Source organism: Xyrauchen texanus, chromosome 14, assembly GCF_025860055.1.
Source record: "Xyrauchen texanus isolate HMW12.3.18 chromosome 14, RBS_HiC_50CHRs, whole genome shotgun sequence".
NCBI lineage: Eukaryota > Metazoa > Chordata > Actinopteri > Cypriniformes > Catostomidae > Xyrauchen > Xyrauchen texanus.
The window spans coordinates 45,400,151-45,419,560 of NC_068289.1; the positions used below are offsets into that span (position 1 = coordinate 45,400,151).

At 36.6% G+C, this 19,410-nt stretch overlaps 1 protein-coding gene across 1 annotated transcript in view; it reads right to left on the reverse strand.

Annotated features, from left to right (window-relative positions):
• Positions 1-12,754, reverse strand: part of LOC127655349 (integrin alpha-4-like) — a 41,902-nt gene extending 29,148 nt beyond the window's left edge. Inside the window, exons 1-9 of the mRNA XM_052143113.1 lie at positions 12,412-12,754; positions 12,152-12,264; positions 7,710-7,804; positions 7,338-7,467; positions 7,085-7,152; positions 6,870-6,999; positions 5,689-5,774; positions 3,666-3,728; positions 3,444-3,581 (exon numbers count right to left, since the gene is read on the reverse strand). Of these exons, the coding sequence (XP_051999073.1) occupies positions 3,444-3,581; positions 3,666-3,728; positions 5,689-5,774; positions 6,870-6,999; positions 7,085-7,152; positions 7,338-7,467; positions 7,710-7,804; positions 12,152-12,264; positions 12,412-12,608 (1,020 nt within the window). The 5' untranslated portion in view covers positions 12,609-12,754. The remainder of the gene's footprint in view (positions 1-3,443; positions 3,582-3,665; positions 3,729-5,688; positions 5,775-6,869; positions 7,000-7,084; positions 7,153-7,337; positions 7,468-7,709; positions 7,805-12,151; positions 12,265-12,411) is intronic.
• Positions 12,755-19,410: the final 6,656 nt, after the last annotated feature.

The following is a 19,410-nucleotide window of genomic DNA, read 5'->3' on the forward strand; positions in this document are numbered from 1 at the left end:
TATGCAAATACCAGCTGCCAACTTCTCATTGGCCTTTTTTCATAGATCAGAGGTGTATATCAGCGCTCAAGAGAGACCCCTAGTGTCGCTTCTCTGACACAACGTCTCGTTCCCTCCATCGGGGAACGGAGGTTACATACGTAACCTAGACATTTTATCTTGTGAATTTCATTTTATATATATATATATATATACAGTAACTTCAAATCAGATGATTACAACACGCTCCAAAAAAGTTAGGACAGTCGTGTGTTTACCACTGTGAAACATCACCATTTCTTCTAATAACATGGTGGAATTTTCCCCCATTCATCCATTATGTAGGTCTTTAGCTGCACAATTGTACAGGGTCTTCGTTGCCATCTAATGCTCTTCATAATGTGTCACACGTTCTCCGTTGGAGTCAGGTCAGGTCTGTAGGCAGGCCAGTTTAGCACCTGCACTCTCTACTTACACAGCCATGCACTTGTAACCTGGGCAGTGTGTGGTTTGAAGTTGTCCTGCTGGAAAATGCAGGGACATCCCTGGAAAAGACGGTGCCATTTGATTTTCAGTATATGTTGCTCCCTAATGTTTACATATCTGTCTTCATTCATGGTGTTCTCACAGATTTGCGAGTTACCCACTGACACACCCCTGGCCCATACAGACATTGGCTTTTGGAACTGATGCTGATAACATCTTGGATGGTCCTTTTCTTCTTTGGCCCGGATAACCCGACGGATGTGTTTTCAAAAATGCTTTGAAATGTGGACTCTTCTGACCAAAAAACACAGTTCCACTGTTCCACTTTCCATCTATGATGAGACCAGAGAAGTTGGCAGCGCTTCTGGACAGTGTTGATGATTGGCTTCTGCTTTGCATAGCAAAGACTTAACTTGCATATGTGGATACAGCGGTGAGTGGTGTTGACTAACATAGGTTACTAAAGTAATCCCAATACAGTTTTAGGACAGTGACATCCGAGGGATCGGAGATCACACGCAATCAGAAGTGGTTTTCTTCTTGCCCTTTACGCACCGAGATTTGAACAGATTCCTTGAATCTTTTAACTATATCGTGCACTGTAGAGGGTGAAATGCCCAAAAGCCTTCCAATTTGTCTGGATTATTTGCTGAAGCATCTCTTGGCAAATTGACAAGTCTTGAATGATCCTTGCTCTTGAAGGACTAGGTTGTTTTTTGATGCTCCTTATATACTATGACACGATTGTCTCACCTGTTTAACATCTCCTGTTTCACATCACCTTGTTATTTCAACTCCTCAAATTGTTATTTGTCTTAAATTGCCCGTCTGAACTTTTTTGGAGTGTGTTGCAATCATTTGATTTGAAATAACTTTAAATAAAAAAAAAAAACAATGAAATTCACAAGGTAAAACATTATATAATGCTTAGCTGTGGTGCTTTCAATATAGCAAAGTGTGAATATAATTTACAAATCACTCTTTTTTAGAGTGATTTTTAATACTGTCCCATCTTTTTCGGAATTGGGGTTGTATATGTATCTTGTAAATGTAAATACAACAAAAATACAGATTAAGAATATTTTTTGCAGTGTATCAGTACTTATAATTTTTCATAAATAAGTCTCTCAACACAGTCGCATAGGAATATGCCATTTACACTTTACAGTCTAACTATGTACAAATTACCATGTGTTATGTATTAGTATTACACTTTTTTTTATCACTTTTGTGACTGCTTGCTTTTGTGTGCTTTAACAGTGTGTGAAAGGGGGACAAACTGTTGTTTGAGGTATTAAGCTTTTGGGGGAAAACAATGCAGGCAGTAAATGTCTTTGGTTATGCACTCACACATGTGGAGTACATGGTGTTTTTTTTGGCGCAGGTGTTTTTTTTTACGTTATGGGAAAAGGGAAAGCTGTTCTATCAGTGTGGCCTTGGTGATCATGTTCAAAGCCAGAATGTATCTTGTAACACAGAACCCACAACAGGATAAGGTAAAACAGCTCATGTTCATGTTAGTTCATGGTGCATTAACTTATGTTAATATACACTCACCTAAAGGATTATTAGGAACACCTGTTCAATTTCTCATTAATGCAATTATCTAATCAACCAATCACATGGCAGTTGCTTCAATGCATTTAGGGGTGTGGTCCTGGTCAAGACAATCTCCTGAACTCCAAACTGAATGTCAGAATGGGAAAGAAAGGTGATTTAAGCAATTTTGAGCGTGGCATGGTTGTTGGTGCCAGACGGGCCGGTCTGAGTATTTCACAATCTGCTCAGTTACTGGGATTTTCACGCACAACCATTTCTAGGGTTTACAAAGAATGGTGTGAAAAGGGAAAAACATCCAGTATGCGGCAGTCCTGTGGGTGAAAATGCCTTGTTGATGCTAGAGGTCAGAGGAGAATGGGCCGACTGATTCAAGCTGATAGAAGAGCAACTTTGCCTGAAATAACCACTCGTTACAACCGAGGTATGCAGCAAAGCATTTGTGAAGCCACAACACGCACAACCTTGAGGCGGATGGGCTACAATAGCAGAAGACCCCACCGGGTACCACTCATCTCCACTCCACAATTTGCAAGAGCTCACCAAAATTGGACAGTTGAAGACTGGAAAAATGTTGCCTGGTCTGATGAGTCTCGATTTCTGTTGAGACATTCAGATGGTAGAGTCAGAATTTGGCATAAACAGAATGAGAACATGGATCCATCATGCCTTGTTACCACTGTGCAGGCTGGTGGTGTGGTGTAATGGTGTGGAGGATGTTTTCTTGGCACACTTTAGGCCCCTTAAATGCCACGGCCTACCTGAGCATTGTTTCTGACCATGTCCATCCCTTTATGGCCACCATGTACCCATCCTCTGATGGCTACTTCCAGCAGGATAATGCACCATGTCACAAAGCTCGAATCATTTCAAATTGGTTTCTTGAACATGACAATGAGTTCACTGTACTAAAATGGCCCCCACAGTCACCAGATCTCAACCCAATAGAGCATCTTTGGGATGTGGTGGAACGGGAGCTTCGTGCCCTGGATGTGCATCCCACAAATCTCCATCAACTGCAAGATGCTATCCTATCAATATGGGCCAACATTTCTAAAGAATGCTTTCAGCACCTTGTTGAATCAATGCCACGTAGAATTAAGGCAGTTCTGAAGGCGAAAGGGGGTCAAACACAGTATTAGTATGGTGTTCCTAATAATCCTTTAGGTGAGTGTATACAACTTTTCATTTAAAAAATTATTAGTATATGTTGAAATGAACATTAAACAAGATTAATAAATGCTGCAAAAGTATTGTTTATTATTGTTAGTTCATGTTAACTCTAATAAGTCACAATTGAGAATAATGGGAATTACAAGTAAAATGTCCGGATGCAGGATGCTTTTGTGAGATTCTCTCATATTGAGTATACATAATAACAAGTATGTATCAACATAAAAGTAACAGCTTTACTCTCTCACCTCTCCTTGGTTAATATAGACATATACACGTCCCTCCTCCCTCACTGAGCTGAACATAGGAGCCCCGACTAGCAGATCTGACAGTCCGTCTGCATTCAGGTCAACAGCACAAACACTTGCTCCATAATAGGAGCCCAACTGTAAACAGGAACAAACATCACTATTGTGTTAACACTATTAGAACGTCCCTTTGGAACACTTACAATTCTTGAATTTTCTCACCTTCTTGCCTTTGGTCTTGTTTACAATTTTCAAAGTGTTGCCCTCAATTCTGAATATGTAGGCCTAGGGAAAACAGGAGATTATCGATAATTGCAACATTAACACACAGTATTATAACATGGATTACACAGTGGCCACAAATAGTATATAGACACTTAAGCCACACTTACTGTATAGGAATAGTTCATCCAAAAAGAAAATTCTGTCATTATTTTCTCACCCTCATGTTTTTTGAAACTCATCTATTTTCTTTCTTCCATGAAATACAAATGGAGATGTCAGTTAGAATGTTATCATCAGTCACCATTCACTCTTATTTTATCCTTTTTCCATACATTGACAGTGAATGTTGACTGAGGCAGTCATTCTGCCTAACATCTCCTTCCGGTTCTAAGGAGGGTAGAAATTCATACAGGTTTGAAACAACATGAAAGTGATTAAATGATGACAGAACATTTATTCTAAAGACAATTTTGCATAGACACTAAGCGAAATACTAACATTTGCTAGGTTTAAAATTATACAATATAAAACAGCATATATACTGTTAAAATAATTTTTTATTTAGATTAGAACTGTCAAAAAGTGTTTAACGAGTTAATTTATTTTAATCTCAATTAATGCCTTTACCAATATTAAGATTAAATGCTGACATTTTATTCAGCTCCGTTTGAGTGCTTAACACTGGTTGGAATAAGACAGAACCTTTGCGATGTGTCCTGGGTCATAAAACTGACGCACACTGCTCAAACACGCACACATAATAGCGATAACGTGTCAGTGATCAATTGATGGAGAAAGGAACTCTTAACCGTACATTTTGTACAAAATAAACCCAGATGGGGCTTGTGATAAGCTGCATTTATCAGCAATCACACAATCATCAGCATTTTCCTGTTGTCAAGTTCCTGATCATTCAGATTAAGTATCATCATTATGTGGACAGCATCAGTGCTAAAAGCAAAACACAACATTCTCTGCAAATGCTTATCATTTCAGTTCAAATCGGCAAATCATGTAAATGCAACTTCACAATTGCTGTAGCAAAGGAGATAGCCAATTGCAATGCCAATTGCAATGAAAACGCAAACTATGAATACTAGATATTTCTATTTTTCAACCTCCCACTTTTGTAAATGTTTAATGTTACTTGAATTGGTGTTATTTTAGTGCATTTCTATCTTTATGTGGTGTAATTATTTGTTTGGAAAATGTTAATAAAACATTATTGTTACATAGTGCTTTCTTTTCTTTTCTATTTGGACTGGAAACGATGTATTTAGAGTCAAATTTCAGAACTTTCAAAATCTAAAAATAATCGCAATTAATTATGAAAAAAAAAATCACGTGATTAATCGCGATTAAATATATTAATGGACTGACCGGACTAGTTTAAAAATTTTTTAGTTGTGCAACGTGTCCATAAATGAATGTGTTATGCCATACCGTTTTTTTTTTTGCTAGTGAGTCTATGTGTAAACTTTGTAACTGACATCTGCGTGAACTTGATGGGAAGTGTCATTATATATACACTAAAAATAGTTAGCTCAGAGAATAGAGCTAGCATAATTTGTTTGCAGATTTTTTGTGCAATGACAATCAGACATTTTTAAGCATAACTAAGCATAAGTGTCCATAAACTTTCTTTGGCCACTGTATGGTAACTAAGGTTACATTGTCATACAGTTTCATCATAAAAATGAATGGTAGCTCCTTGATAATTTTTTTTCCAAGCTTAGTTTTAGGTAAAATCATCAGACACCAGCCGTTATTTACAAAACTCAGCACATCTGCAAACATAAACCCGCTTCCTCTTTCCGCACAGATGGAAGAAGATTTCAGTTTAACCGAAATCTGGCTCTACTGAACACATAGCTCTCAAGACCAATGTAAAATACATAATGATCACTCAGGGTTTTCCTTACAAATTCAGTTTAACTGAACTTCAAAAACCAATGAAACATTAAACTGTTCCAACAGCGGTCTTCATTGTGAATAGGACGATGACGGTGTTAACACTTACTTTACCAGTCTGTTCATTTTGGGGAGCACCCCCCACTATCTCAGTGCTGTAGGGATGTAGAAAGTGGCCAGCACCAACGGCATAACCTATTGGAGAAAAAAACAAACATGGTGGTGAAATCCAAATTCCCACTCATTAATCCACGCATCCCTTCATGGTTCCCACATTTTTGACCAATGTATTTCCATGACTTTTCAATTAACTTTTGTTCATAATTATTGGATAATAATGCACTCACAAATGGCAACTTATAGCCAATTAAATATTTTATAGCTAAGCATAACTACTGAAATGTATATTTACTTTTGCAATTTCCATGACATTTTAAGGTGTCATTCATTTTCATGACTTTACCAGTCCTGGATATCACAATTTTTAAATTCCCTGACCTTTCCAGGTTTGCTATGACCGTGGGAACCCTGTATCTTACAGAAATGAACCTAGGAAATTACATGTCCATGTGATAATTTGTTTCATGCAAAATCAATACCAAAAATATGGCACTGAAGCAGTGTGTGTTTGTTGTTGCTAAGAAAAACAAAACAAAGTGACATTTAAGACTGGTGATTGCTGTACGTTATGAAACGGCATGACCTGTCTGTTTCCTGTTCACATAAAACAAATTGATGCCTCATAACAGCAAGAAACTGCTTCCTGTTACAAGTCATAAGAAGCTGCTGATCATACTGTATCTTTTCTCGTACTTTAACATTAAAGCTCAAGTGTGAAATTCCTGTTCATGTTAAAATATTTTCTCTTATTCCAGCTTAATATGTAGAGACAACAATAATTTTACTATTCTTAGGGTGATTTCATTGCTCTGTTTGTTTGAGCACCCCAACCAGTACATCATTGGCTTAACCAGTAGCATGAGTTTGGAGACAGGACCATGTTTGGTGACCAATGGCAGATGGGGAGAATGTTTGGGGAAATATGTTCGAAAATATGTTCGAAAACAGTCATTATTTGTGCAGTTTTTCATTGGTGATGCTAGTGGTGCAGAAACTTCACACTTCAGCTTTACATTTTTTTATTAGAATTATATCACTGTATCTCCAAATCTGAAGTTGAAAAATGCAAATCTCTAATTTAATTTAAAACAAAATATCATACACACAATGTCCATAAAAACATGCCTTCTCAAAATGGAGACAATAAAGAATGCCAATTTGAGAGCTCACCTAAATAACTGCCATAAAGAACTTCACTGTCATCATCCACATAAGCAGCTGATGTGTTGCTTGTGGTGTTATAGACAAGAACAGATCCAGTCCAGTATGAAGTACCAGGAGCTCCCATGATCATCAGGTCCTACAAACACAACAAACCATTACAAATGACTTTAATTCATTGTCAGGTCAACCGGAATGCCACAGAGGAGGAAAGTTTTCAATACCTCTGAGAATACATTTGAGATTCCAGCTTGGCATGACCCATAACCTTCACCAAACTTCCTCTGATGATCTAAAGATACCAAAAAACACTTCAAAAAACCTCTCATAACATTGTAAAGCTCACTGGACATTGGAAGGAACTTCAAATAATCCTACATGTTTTGAAAAGTAAATTGCATAAAGTTGCATTAGGTTTTGGATCTGAAAGTTCTGTTATAAAGAATCTAAACAACAAAGTAAGATTGAAACCTCTACCTTTATAGCAGGGGATAATTGGAGTGGCTTGTTTCAAATTTGGGCTGAATCTGAAGCAAACACCATGTGGCAGCTTGTTCTGATTGTCCTTCTTTGAGTAGAAGACATTCTTCCACCGATGTCCACAGGCCTAGAATTTAAATTAGCACACAGTCATGTAAACACCTATTTGTATAAGAACTAATGACGTATAGTCAATATATATGTTATTAACAGGTGGTAATAGGTTTATTTTCTAAAGCTCAATTGTAGAGCTTATTGCTAACAGAATGTATGCTTTGACAGTGTGCTTTAAATATTAAACCTGTGTTACATGATCATATCTTCCAATGTGAGCAATATTGATAAAACATCATTAACTGTAAGACATACCAAAACATGGCCTTTCGAGGGTTGCCGTGACAGACTCACACCCAGCCACTGGTTATCGTTCTCTGCCAAACAGTGTCTTCCACACTGCCGCACACCTGAAATCGTTCGTTTATAGTCAAATGTGGATCATATACTGTATGTATTATAGTATATAACATATATCTCCTATGTTTAATAATATGCAGGGTTAAGTTTGTTGCCACCACAACAACTTAATTTTTTCCAGACCATATTAAACAAAGCATAATTCTTAAGCCACATTAAAAAGATCAAGGATAAACCAGCTGATTTTTACAACTCAAGTTTTCAGAAAAAGCACAGAGACATTTTTTAGCAGAGATGGGCCACTTCTATTAAAATTAATGGGAGGAATTGGAACGGTCAACAGATGTACCATGACTGGAAATAACTTCCCGAGAGCATTCCAAAGATGGCTGCCAGTGGACTGACCTTTTGAACTTTGGTGCCAAACGCCCGTGAAAAACTCACTGTCAGATGAATGGATTTCTGTGACATTTCTCTGACCTTTCCAGTTGTTTGGAATAACTGGGATACTGATTTTTAAAAAATCATTTAGATTCAGACTGATTCGTTAATTAATAATTCAGACCAATTTGTGATTAACTGATTCATAATATAGATCAATGAATTTCAATTACTTCTACATGACCTTTACAGTCATTTGTGATTACCAGAATAATGTTTATTTTTTAAATAATTTTGATTCAGACTGATTCGCTAATGAATCATTCAGACCAATTTGCGATCCACTGATTCATTAAATAGATAAATGAATTTCAATGACATTTACAGTAATTTGTGATTATTAGAATAATGATTTTTTTAAATAACTTTGATTCAGACTGATTCGCTAATGAATCATTCAGACCAATTTGTGATTGACTGATTCATTATTATGAACTGACTCAAAAGGATGTATCATCTGCAGAGATGGAAAGTAATGAATTATAACTACTCTTATTTCGGTACTCATTTACTTTTTTAAATATAAATAAATACTAGTACTTTTACTTGAGTTGATTCAACTTCACTACAGTTATTTTTCACCACAATTACAAAGTACAAAAAATTACATTATATTTCAGAAGTTTTGGGTTGAAAAATCGGCAAGTTATAAACACTAAATCTGTTTATAAATTAAAATGCACTGTGCATGGCACAAAGGAAGCCCGAAGGGCACAGCATCATGAGCACAGCAGCTTGCATAAACTGCCGCCAGTGTCCATCAATAGTGTCAGAAATTAATGGGGACTCGGGGCAAAAATATGCGCGAAATTCAAAATATGTGTGCAATAAATTTCCCTATTTCCCTTTTTATTAATAATATCTGATATAGTTACAATTACATACATTGCAATCTTCTTTTTACTTTTCACTGAACATAATGTTTTTTCCCACTGTCCGGTTCCTCGCACCATCACACATGCCCTCTTGTTAAAAATAAACTGTCCTTGTGGGTAACAGTCTCGGTGCTGTACTGTACTGCCCTGCCCTGTGCTGCTGTTTATCTCTCTGAAAAGCCCACTACAGGCCAAAAGTGCGCAAGGGATGGATGTTAAATAAAGAAGGTATGAGAAATCACAAAACATAATGTAACCAAATGTTACAATTTACTTAATAATAATATCTTAATATGTTAAATAACCATGATATTAATTAAGACTTTATTATTACAACTACAATACAATAATACATATACGGAACAATCACTTTTTGTGATTGAAACGATCATATCTCTCACTAAACACTGTGTGAAACACTTTGCCAATTTTATTCAGTTGGCATGTAGGAGTTTATAACAGTTTGCTTAATATTCTCAATCCATATCTAGATAATTGCTGCATAATGATATTGCATTATATTCATTTTGTACAGTATGTTAACTTAATAGCCCAAACACTTGGACATACGTGAATGAGAATAAACCTGAAATATGAATTTGTTTCAGTCGCAATGCACATTATGCTGTTTAGAGACAATTTAGAGACATTTCGAATGTTACAAACAGCTATTTCTATTTAAATAAATGTGGTATTCTTCAAATGTTCTATTTTTCCAAGAATCCTTGCAGCAATGCAGGTCTTTGGCATTTAGAAATTGCTAGTTTAGGACCTGTGAGGAGTCTGTTTCTCAAACTAGAGACTGTGATTTACTTGTCTTTTTGTTGTGCATCTGCCTGTCCACTTCCCTCTCTATCCTGGTTAGAGATTCTTTTTTCAAAACAGTAATGCATGGAATAGCCATCATCTCTCTAAATCAATAGACTTGAAGTTACTTTTTGCATATTTTTAAAAACAAAATTCAACTTGCAAGTGTAAAGCAACTTGTAAGAACTCAATACCTCAACAAATGGGGGAAAATGTCTAATTGTTCTAATAATAATTTGAACTTTAGAATACTTCTGTAACGAATAGGTGACACAGTAGCCTATATGTTTGCCATTATGGGTAGAGAAAAATTTTATAAATACCACTTAAAACAATTATTTCAAACCGTAATAATAATTTGCAATCAATGATTTTGATCAATGTAATGCATCCTTGGTGATAGGAAGCATCAATTTCTTTGTATCTATTTGTTCTTGGTAAAACAAATGTGCAATTCGCCACCGATGCTTCGGTCATCCCTTCTAGCATCTATTTTAACAGCAAGGTTATTTCTTCTATAGTGATATACAGCTTCCGAATGTTGAATATATGTTGAGTTGTGTTTGAAATGCACTTTATGTTAACCCATGTAGCAGAAATGTATGTATTAAGTTAAATGCTGAGCTAGTAATTGGGGGATCAAATTAGTTATGGACACTAATGAAAATTAACCATGGTTTTATTCAGTAATACTTTAGTAGCCATACAGCAACCATTCTTTTACAATAGTAATATTGTATTAGCTATGACTGAAGTAAAAATGACTGCTGTCACCATTGATTTCTTTGCAGAAATCTACTCCTTATTTACACTTACTTGAGTCATATTTCTCAGTACATCTACTTGTGCTCAAGTGAACTATTTCTTCAGTAGCAGTACTTTTAATTAAGTAATCAAAACAATCAGTAATCTTTCCACCAGTGATCCTCTGTCAGGTGACAATTATAAGCCATATCACCTAGAAAAGTAATAGCACACCTTGAGGTGTCATTCATATATGTAGAACAAATAGTTTGTTCAAGTAAAAGTCCAAGCAAAGTGCAAATTATTGGTAATAATTATCATTAGGGGTTTTTGTTAGGGTTATGTTTTTCCCTTGGCAAAAAAAAAAAAAAAAAATCCTTTCTCATGCTATGTATATCCTGTATGACCTTTGATTGTAGTATGACCTACAAACAAAACTGTCCCCCATCCCTTGTTTGGGGCAGGGAGTATAAGCATCCTCTTCCAGGCAGGAGGAAGCCCTCCACAAACTGGCTGGCCCCTCATGGGGAATTCATTCACAGTTAGGGGTCCAGAAATCACACACAAGTCAGAGCTCATTCATAAGTGTGAAGTCAAATGGAAATGTCCAACTGTTCTGATTTCTAAACCTAAAACCAACAGAGTGGTTTTAGAGGGAGAAACCCACATATTAAGTTTGTAAGATGTTGATTATTGGGTAACATTATCACACATCACCAGTATACCAAAGCTTAAATGATCATAGTTAATGTAAATTATGTAAGAAATGTTATTAAACTTGATTTCTATTTTTTACTGTGACTGGTCCAAAAGTGACCACTAGTGATTGCTTCTATGTTGTATTCTTTGTCTATTTGAATAGAAAATGTCTCATTACAAATGATATTATCAGCAGTTTAAAGTTGAAAATGTACATGTATTTCGGAATTTGCTATTTATGATGTCCCCCTTATGCTTTAAGAACAGCATGCACTCAAGCTGGCATGGACTTCACAATTTTTGAAAAACCTGTTGATCCATGTTATCCAGCATGATTTGAGAATTATCCAAAGAGCATCTTGTGTGAATCAATGGAAGCAAGAAAATCTGATCCTTTGTAAACGAGCTGACATAGTCAATGTTATTTAGTGGCCTAAAAATCGGGCAGAATTTTAAATATTACTTATTAATTTAACATCATAACTTTTCTTTTTCAAATCCTCAAACTTTTTTACTTCCAGTTGTAAAATGGATTTAAATCCCTGATTATATTAACCTTCCTGTACAATCATATTTGAGAATACATAAACCACTGATCCATTAAGCATTATATAATGTCATTGATTTATAAGGAATGTATAACTTTTTTTTATGAAATAATGTTATCAAACAGCTTACATTGTGCATGAATTGTAACTTTCATGCAAATTGAAGTATTGTCCATTTTTAAATGAAGCCACTTATATAATTGTATCACACAGAATACAGACAATGCATGCAACTAACACCATGAAAAGCAGTACTTCTTAAGCAAAGGGGGGGAAGACCTACCAACAGGGAGTTGCTCACACTGTGAGCTCAACATACTGCAGTTGTAGATGGCTCCAGGTTTAGTGGTATTGGGATAAAAGCTGGAATCAGCCACAGGTGCCCCAACTATAAGCCTTAACAATACATATGCCATTAAATACAGTGTACAATCAATACGATCCACCAATGAATTCCTTCACTTGTTCAAAATCCAAGTAGTGGTGCGCATTCACCCTTGACTTTGAACGTCAAAACTTCTCATGCATGTTTAATGCTCTTACCATGTGTTCACAGCATGCTGATGGAGCAGAACTGAGTATCCGAATAGTGATCCATTGGGTCCATTAAAAACTAAGGGATGTTCCACATCCAGGTTGTAGCAATCGCACAGAATCAACAGGTACCCCAAGATCCCTACTACTGGTGTCCATTTCAGCTGATCCATATTTAATTGTGATAAAATCATTTCTCCAACCATGGCACCACACAGAGACAACAGATGAACCCCACTGCTGTATTAAAACAAAGTAAGACAAATTTCACAAAGTTCTCACTGTAGCTCTAGAGAGTTCGCGATGTGCGCTCGCCTGTTGCGCTCCCAGCAGCATCTCATCTGACCGAGACCGAGCGCGCCTCACGTTTCATGACGTCATAATGCGAGGAGCGAAGGGAAGCCTTTGAACTGAAGAACAGGCGCGCCGTAGGGGCGTGACCGCACGAGAGCGGCGGACAGCGGACACTTCTGACGCTCTCTAACGGTCTCCAGAACATGATTCATTAAATTCAAATTCTGTTTGGTTCAAGTAACATTAATAGATCAAGAGTCAAAAACATTCTTCAGACATTAAAGAAGCATATCACTTCATGAATCTTATTAAATTGAAGGCGAACTGAAAATAAACACGATTCAGATAACATGCTTCGAAATCCATGAAACATGTTACAAGCCCCTAGGGATGGCACATGATAAAGTTGTACATTTCCACACGGTATAATTCACATTGCATACACACTGAAGCAATACAATCCTGCCAGATTAGTCTTTTCTTTTATTGGTAACATTTTGCAATAAGATTCTATTCTAATCAAAATGAAAGTGTTGTTGCTTTTAGGCCATGGTAAACCATTACTAGATGTAATATCATCTAACAATGAACAATGATTTCTTTTTACTGCATTCATGGATCCTCCTTAATGTTAATCAATCAAAATACTATTGTTTGCTCATGTTAGTTAATATTGCATTAACTAACATTGACATATGAAAAATGTTTTAGAATATGTAGAAATGAACATTAACTATGATTAATGACTGCTGTAAAAGTATTATACATTGTTAGATCATGTAAACTATATTGTGTTAACTAATGTTAATGAATACAACCTTATTGTAACGTGAAGTTTGAGTAGGTTAATGGAAATTATTACAAAAATGTAATGGAGAATAAAGAAATGCAAGTTACTTTTATTATTATTATTATTATAAAAACACATACAGCATAAGAAACAAACAGCATAATCTCCCCAAAAATTGGAAGACTATCAGCAACACTGGTTAACAATAAAACAAATAGAAAATAAAATATAAATAAAAAGCAAAAATGTGTCAACTTTAAAGACGTTGTTTCTGTGTTAGTTACAGTATATGGCAAACTTCACATGCACAAAACATTTGTTAATAAATGGACTTGAGATTTATAGGTTAGGGAAGTAATTATGTAGGAATGTAATGTATTGTATGGGCACAGGAACAGAGTGTACACAAACAAACTAATTGTTTAAAAGCTCTGGGAAAGCTCACAAAATGTTTGATGTGGGGTAAATCAATCAATCTATCAATCAATCTATCTATCTATCTATCTATCTATCTATCTATCTATCTATCTATCTATCTATCTATCTATCTATCTATCTATCTATCTATCTATCTATCTATCTATCTATCTATCTATCTATCTATCTATCTATCTATCTATCTATCTATCTATCTATCTACCTACCTACCTACCTATCTATCTATCATCTACTGTGTCTGTCTGTCTGTTTATCTATCTGTCTGTCTGTCTACAGATATCTGACTGTCTCATGACAAATCCTTTTAAAACATTTCCCTTTCATGAGAGCCTTATGACCATGACAATGCAGATTTAAACAAACACATGCACATATTCACTGCCTTAATAAATGTGTGAAACTAAGAATGCTTTAGGGCCAATTCCCCTCTAAGTGATAATACAGAGCGCACATGTGCTGAGGATAAGGAGCTCAGTGTGAGTCTTGGGATTTCATCAAGTCGTTCAGACTCTCTTTACATTTACATTTATTCTGTCACTGAGTCTCTGAGATGGGTGAAAGCTGAATCCAGATCATCCGTCCTGATTCTGCTGGACATTTCTGCAGCCTTTGACACAGTCAACCATCGGATTCTGCTCTCCACATTCTCCTTGCTGGGTATTACAGGAACTGTGCTTGACTGGTTTAACTCCTATCTCTCAGGTAGGTCCTTCAAGGTAGCCTAGAGAGGTGAGGTATCCAAGCCACATCAACTACTTACTGGGGTAACTCAGGGATCAGTGCTTGGGCCACTTCTCTATATACACAGCATCACTGGGACCCATCATTCAGGCACATGGTTTCTCCACTGCTATGCCGATAACACACAACTCTACTTGTCTTTCCAGCCCAACGACACCACTGTGACTGCTCAAATCACTGGCTGCCTGGCAGACATCTCGCCCTGGATGAAGGAACACCACCTGTAACTCAATCCAGCTAAAACCAAACTCCTGGTCTTTCCAGCCAACCCTGCTGTTGAACACAGCATCACTTTGCAGCTGGGTTCGACTACAGTAACGCCTTCAAAAACAGTCAGAACTCTAGGAGTAACTATTGATAACAAACTAAATTTCACGGACCACATCTCAAAGACCGCAAGATCATGTAGATTTACACTCTACAACATCAGGAAGATAAGACCCTTCCTATCTGAACATGCCACACAACTGCTTGTTCAGTCACTTTTCATAACTAGACTGGACTACTGTAACGCTCTCATTGCAGGCCTCCCTGCATGTGCAATTAGACCTCTGCAAATGATCCAGAATGCAGCAGCACAACTGGTCTTTAATGAACCAAAGAGAGATGTTACACCACTCCTTGTCTCATTCCACTGGCTACCGGTTGATGCACGTATCAAATTCAAGGCTAAGATGCTGGCATATAGAACAGTCACTGGGTCTGCTCCAACATACCTAAAATAATTTCTGCAGAGCTACACGCCCTCTAGAAGTCTGTGGTCGGCTAAGGAATGCCGCCTTGTTGTACCAACACAAAGAGGCACCAAAACACTTTCTCAGACTTTCAGCTTCATCATACCACGTTGGTGGAATGACATTGCCAACTCCATCCGTGAAGCAGACTCACTTTCTGTCTTCAAAAAATTACTTAAAACTAGGGCTGTCGATTAAAAAAATTAAAGCAATTAATCGCATGATCACGGACCATAATAAGGAAGATTCCTGTGAAATGCAAGCTTGTAGTACCACCTGTTTACTGCAGAGGGCAGTAAGTGAAATTTCAGCTGTATGAGCAACGCACAGTTTATACAGTGAATAAAACACTTCAGTAGGCAGAACAACACAGACATTCGTTACGTTCTTGCATTCAAAACACTCAAAGGAGCGCAAATCCAAACTAAGGGATCTCAAGATGTGTTTAAATATTGAGTATTAAACTATATTTAACTTGATACAGTGACCTAAAAATGTTATGTTTATGACGCTACACAAGCATGTCTGATGCAGGTGTACATTGACGGGTCCTTAAACAAGCCCTCATAATAAATCTCCAACTGATTGACAAATTCACTTGTGAAATGGATTGCTGTGAACTGTATGACAATGATTGACTTATGTTTTCCGCTTTTGTAAGTTGCTTTGGATAAAAGTGTCTGCCAAATGAATACATTTTACATTTACCTTTATTCATTTGGCAGATGCTTTTATCCAAATCGACTTACAAAAGAGGAAAACATAAGCAAATCATCTCAAGGAGACAGTGGTATGAAAAGTGCCATACTACAAAGTTTCACTAGCATCAGAATAGTATTCAAAACATATACAAGTGCAACAAGAATGTTTTATTTTTTTAGTGACTGGTTAAGTGCTCATGGAAAAGATGTGTTTTTAAGTCGTTTTTTTAAGAGTGAGTCAGCTTCACAGATGGAGTTGAAAAGGTGTCACGTTCTTGCTCTGAGACTTGCAGTTTGTGTGTGTGTTTCTTTCAGTACCTATCAATAGTTACACCAGCTCTCTGCTTCCTCAATAGGGAACAATTCACAGAGAACTTTTAATAAGTGTGAAAGTGAGACCTGTCTCTCTCTCTCTCTCTCTCTCTCTCTCTCTCTCTCTCTCACACACTCGCTTTTTTATTTACTTAACTTTTTTTTTGAGTGACTGGCAATGAATGACCAGTCAGATGCATTACTCAGAATTTGTTTCAATTCACTTCTTAAAGGGATAGTGCACTCAAAAATGACATTTCTGCCATTATTCTCTCACTCTCATATTGTATTTTACTTTCTTCTTTCTGTCAAACACAAAAGGAGGTTTTAGGCACAACATTAGCCTCAGAAACCTTCATTTAATGGAAACAAGATGCAATTAAAGTGAATAGACTGACATCTTGTGACAATTTGAGCATTAGTAAATAAAATAAATATATATAAAAAACTAGAAATGTTGGTTCTGTCCGAGCTGTGCATTGGGGGACATAAATAAAACAATTTCTGGAAACTTCTGGGAGGTCCTGCAAAAAAACAAAAAACAATTATGAATTCTGTGGAAAAGGTGGTAATTTATTTTATTGAATTACATATATATATATATATATTTTTTTTTTTTACATTTTTCAATTACTTTTTCTCATTAACATGCAGCAAATAAACCATTTTTAGGTCGAGTCCCCAAAAAAGTGTGAGCACAGTTCGTTCAACCAATGGCAGAAGGGTCCATTTAACACATTTCAGCTCCATTTACGTAACACATTTAACCATTTTTACAACCATGTTTAAGGTAAAGTGTGTAATATCCAAATCAGATGCTATGCAGAGCTTTTTTTTAATTCCCACCACTGCCCTGAATTCATGACCTTCATTCACAACCGGTTTGTGGTGACTCTCCCCGCTATCTCTACCCAGATGGAAAGTTGAGTGTTTCTGCAGTTATTCAACCTATTATATACTGAGAATAAAATCCATACTTAATTATATGAATAGTTATTACAGCATTAAGGGATTCTTTGGGATCTGTTGATTAGTTAGAGCAGTGCATTAGGGGAGTAATTCTAAAACGTGATCCAAATTGCTTTATCTTTGGAAAGCTCTTATTTCAAACACATTGGAAGCGTGTTATCTGATCCAATAAATGAAGTGGAAAGAGAATGAAAAAAAGTGTTGTATCAAACAAATCAGTACAGTCCTGATAAAAGATCAAATGTTACAAAGATACATTTTTCCTCTCTTTGTTCTGAACAGTTATGGCCTCTGGGAGCAGAATTAAGTTTTGATGAATTGCCTTTAACATCAAAATTTCCTTGTTATCTTAAACACATTACAACCCTCAGCCTCTGGAGCTGCGATAGAAAACGATCCCTGCAAGTAAAACAGTGCACAGGTTCATAATGGGCCTGCTAATTAGTCAACAACTGACACTTTTCACATTTCCAGGTTTGGCTGCCAGGAAGTCAAATATTGTAGGGTATACGTCTATAGAAATAAATAGGAAACCACAGCTAGAATTATTTAAGCATTCCCATTTGCTCCAGCAATATAAGAAAAATCCACTATCATGTTTCCAAAACTTTCCAAAAGAAGAAAATAAAATAGAAAGAGAGCGATTACAGCAGTCAGAAGAGAGAAAGATGCCCAATGTTCTGTAAATACCTCAGTAGCTGTATCTGAAACCCTAATGCAGCAGTTTACTGCCAGGCTAACATAAGTCAACAAATTGTAATATAAATATATGTTAAATAATAGATCATTTAAAAATAGAAAATAAAAACGTTTGCTGGATTTACGCTTCTAAATTAAGATAGGAATTCATCATCACAGTCTGAGAAAAGGGTCCAAATGACCCACAAGCCACCAGGAAATCTGTATGAGAGGTTCTTTCTATCAGCAAAAAAGGTGGGTTCTACCTCATACATTTGGAGAGACCCGCAACCCTCCTTCCCTCTCTACTGTTCCAGTAACTGCCCCCCCAAAAAAAAAATTATTAAAAAAATGTATGGGAGGTTTGGGCTGCTCGTGGGTGCTGTGATAAGAACAGTGAAGGCACCCAGAGTTATCACTGAAGATTAAACCCAGCTGTGGCAGAGTGAGTCCCAGGGGGATTCAAATCTCTAAATCTTCCATCCTCTACCCTTGTGTTTGAGGAAGCAATTTAACAGACAAAGAACAACACTGTTCCTAAACAGCAATCGTATGTACTTTAAAGGGATGGTCCACCCACAACTGTACATCTCCTGTTGTGTTTCACAGAAGTCATATGTGTTTGGAGCAACATGAGGGTGAGCACATAATGACAGAATTGTATTTTTTTGGACAAACCATCACTTTAACCCAGTGGTACTCAACTGGTTTTGCTTCAGGACAGTCATAGCTGAATGAATATTGTCGAGAAAAAAAAAGATGGCGTCAGGGGATTTCTGAGAAACGACTTCATTGTAAATGTTTGTTAGTAAAGCTCAGTGTCAGACAAAGCTTTTGAATTTCAGGGTAAATAAATCCGGATGTATAAAACCCCAGAAACTCAAAGCCTTTTGGGCAAACAAACGGTCACTAAATTGTCCACAGGCACTTATACAGCCCTGCTAATTGAATCCATAAGTACATGAGCACAGTCAAAGAGAATGTGAACCACAATGATGGGATTAACTATTTAAATCGCATGACATTGCTCTGTCAGGGAGCGGGGCAGATCTCTCACGTGGGACAGTAATTAGTCATCATTGCTTTTTGAATGTTCAAAATGGTCTGGTATGATGTCATAATGTGTTCTTCCTCACTGTCCTTTGCTTCACGTTCTCTAACTTTTCAGATTTTGCTTCCATTCCTGCTCACTTCCTCTTTCAGATCTCTTTCAAACATCTTCACAAGTCTCTGATATAAGCAGCTTTTTGAGCAGTTCTGAGCATGGAGAGTTGTGGTTAGAGTAGCAAATCCACTTGAGCATGGTTTAGTATGGTACAATTACAAACCATTCCAGGAAAAAAATCTTAGA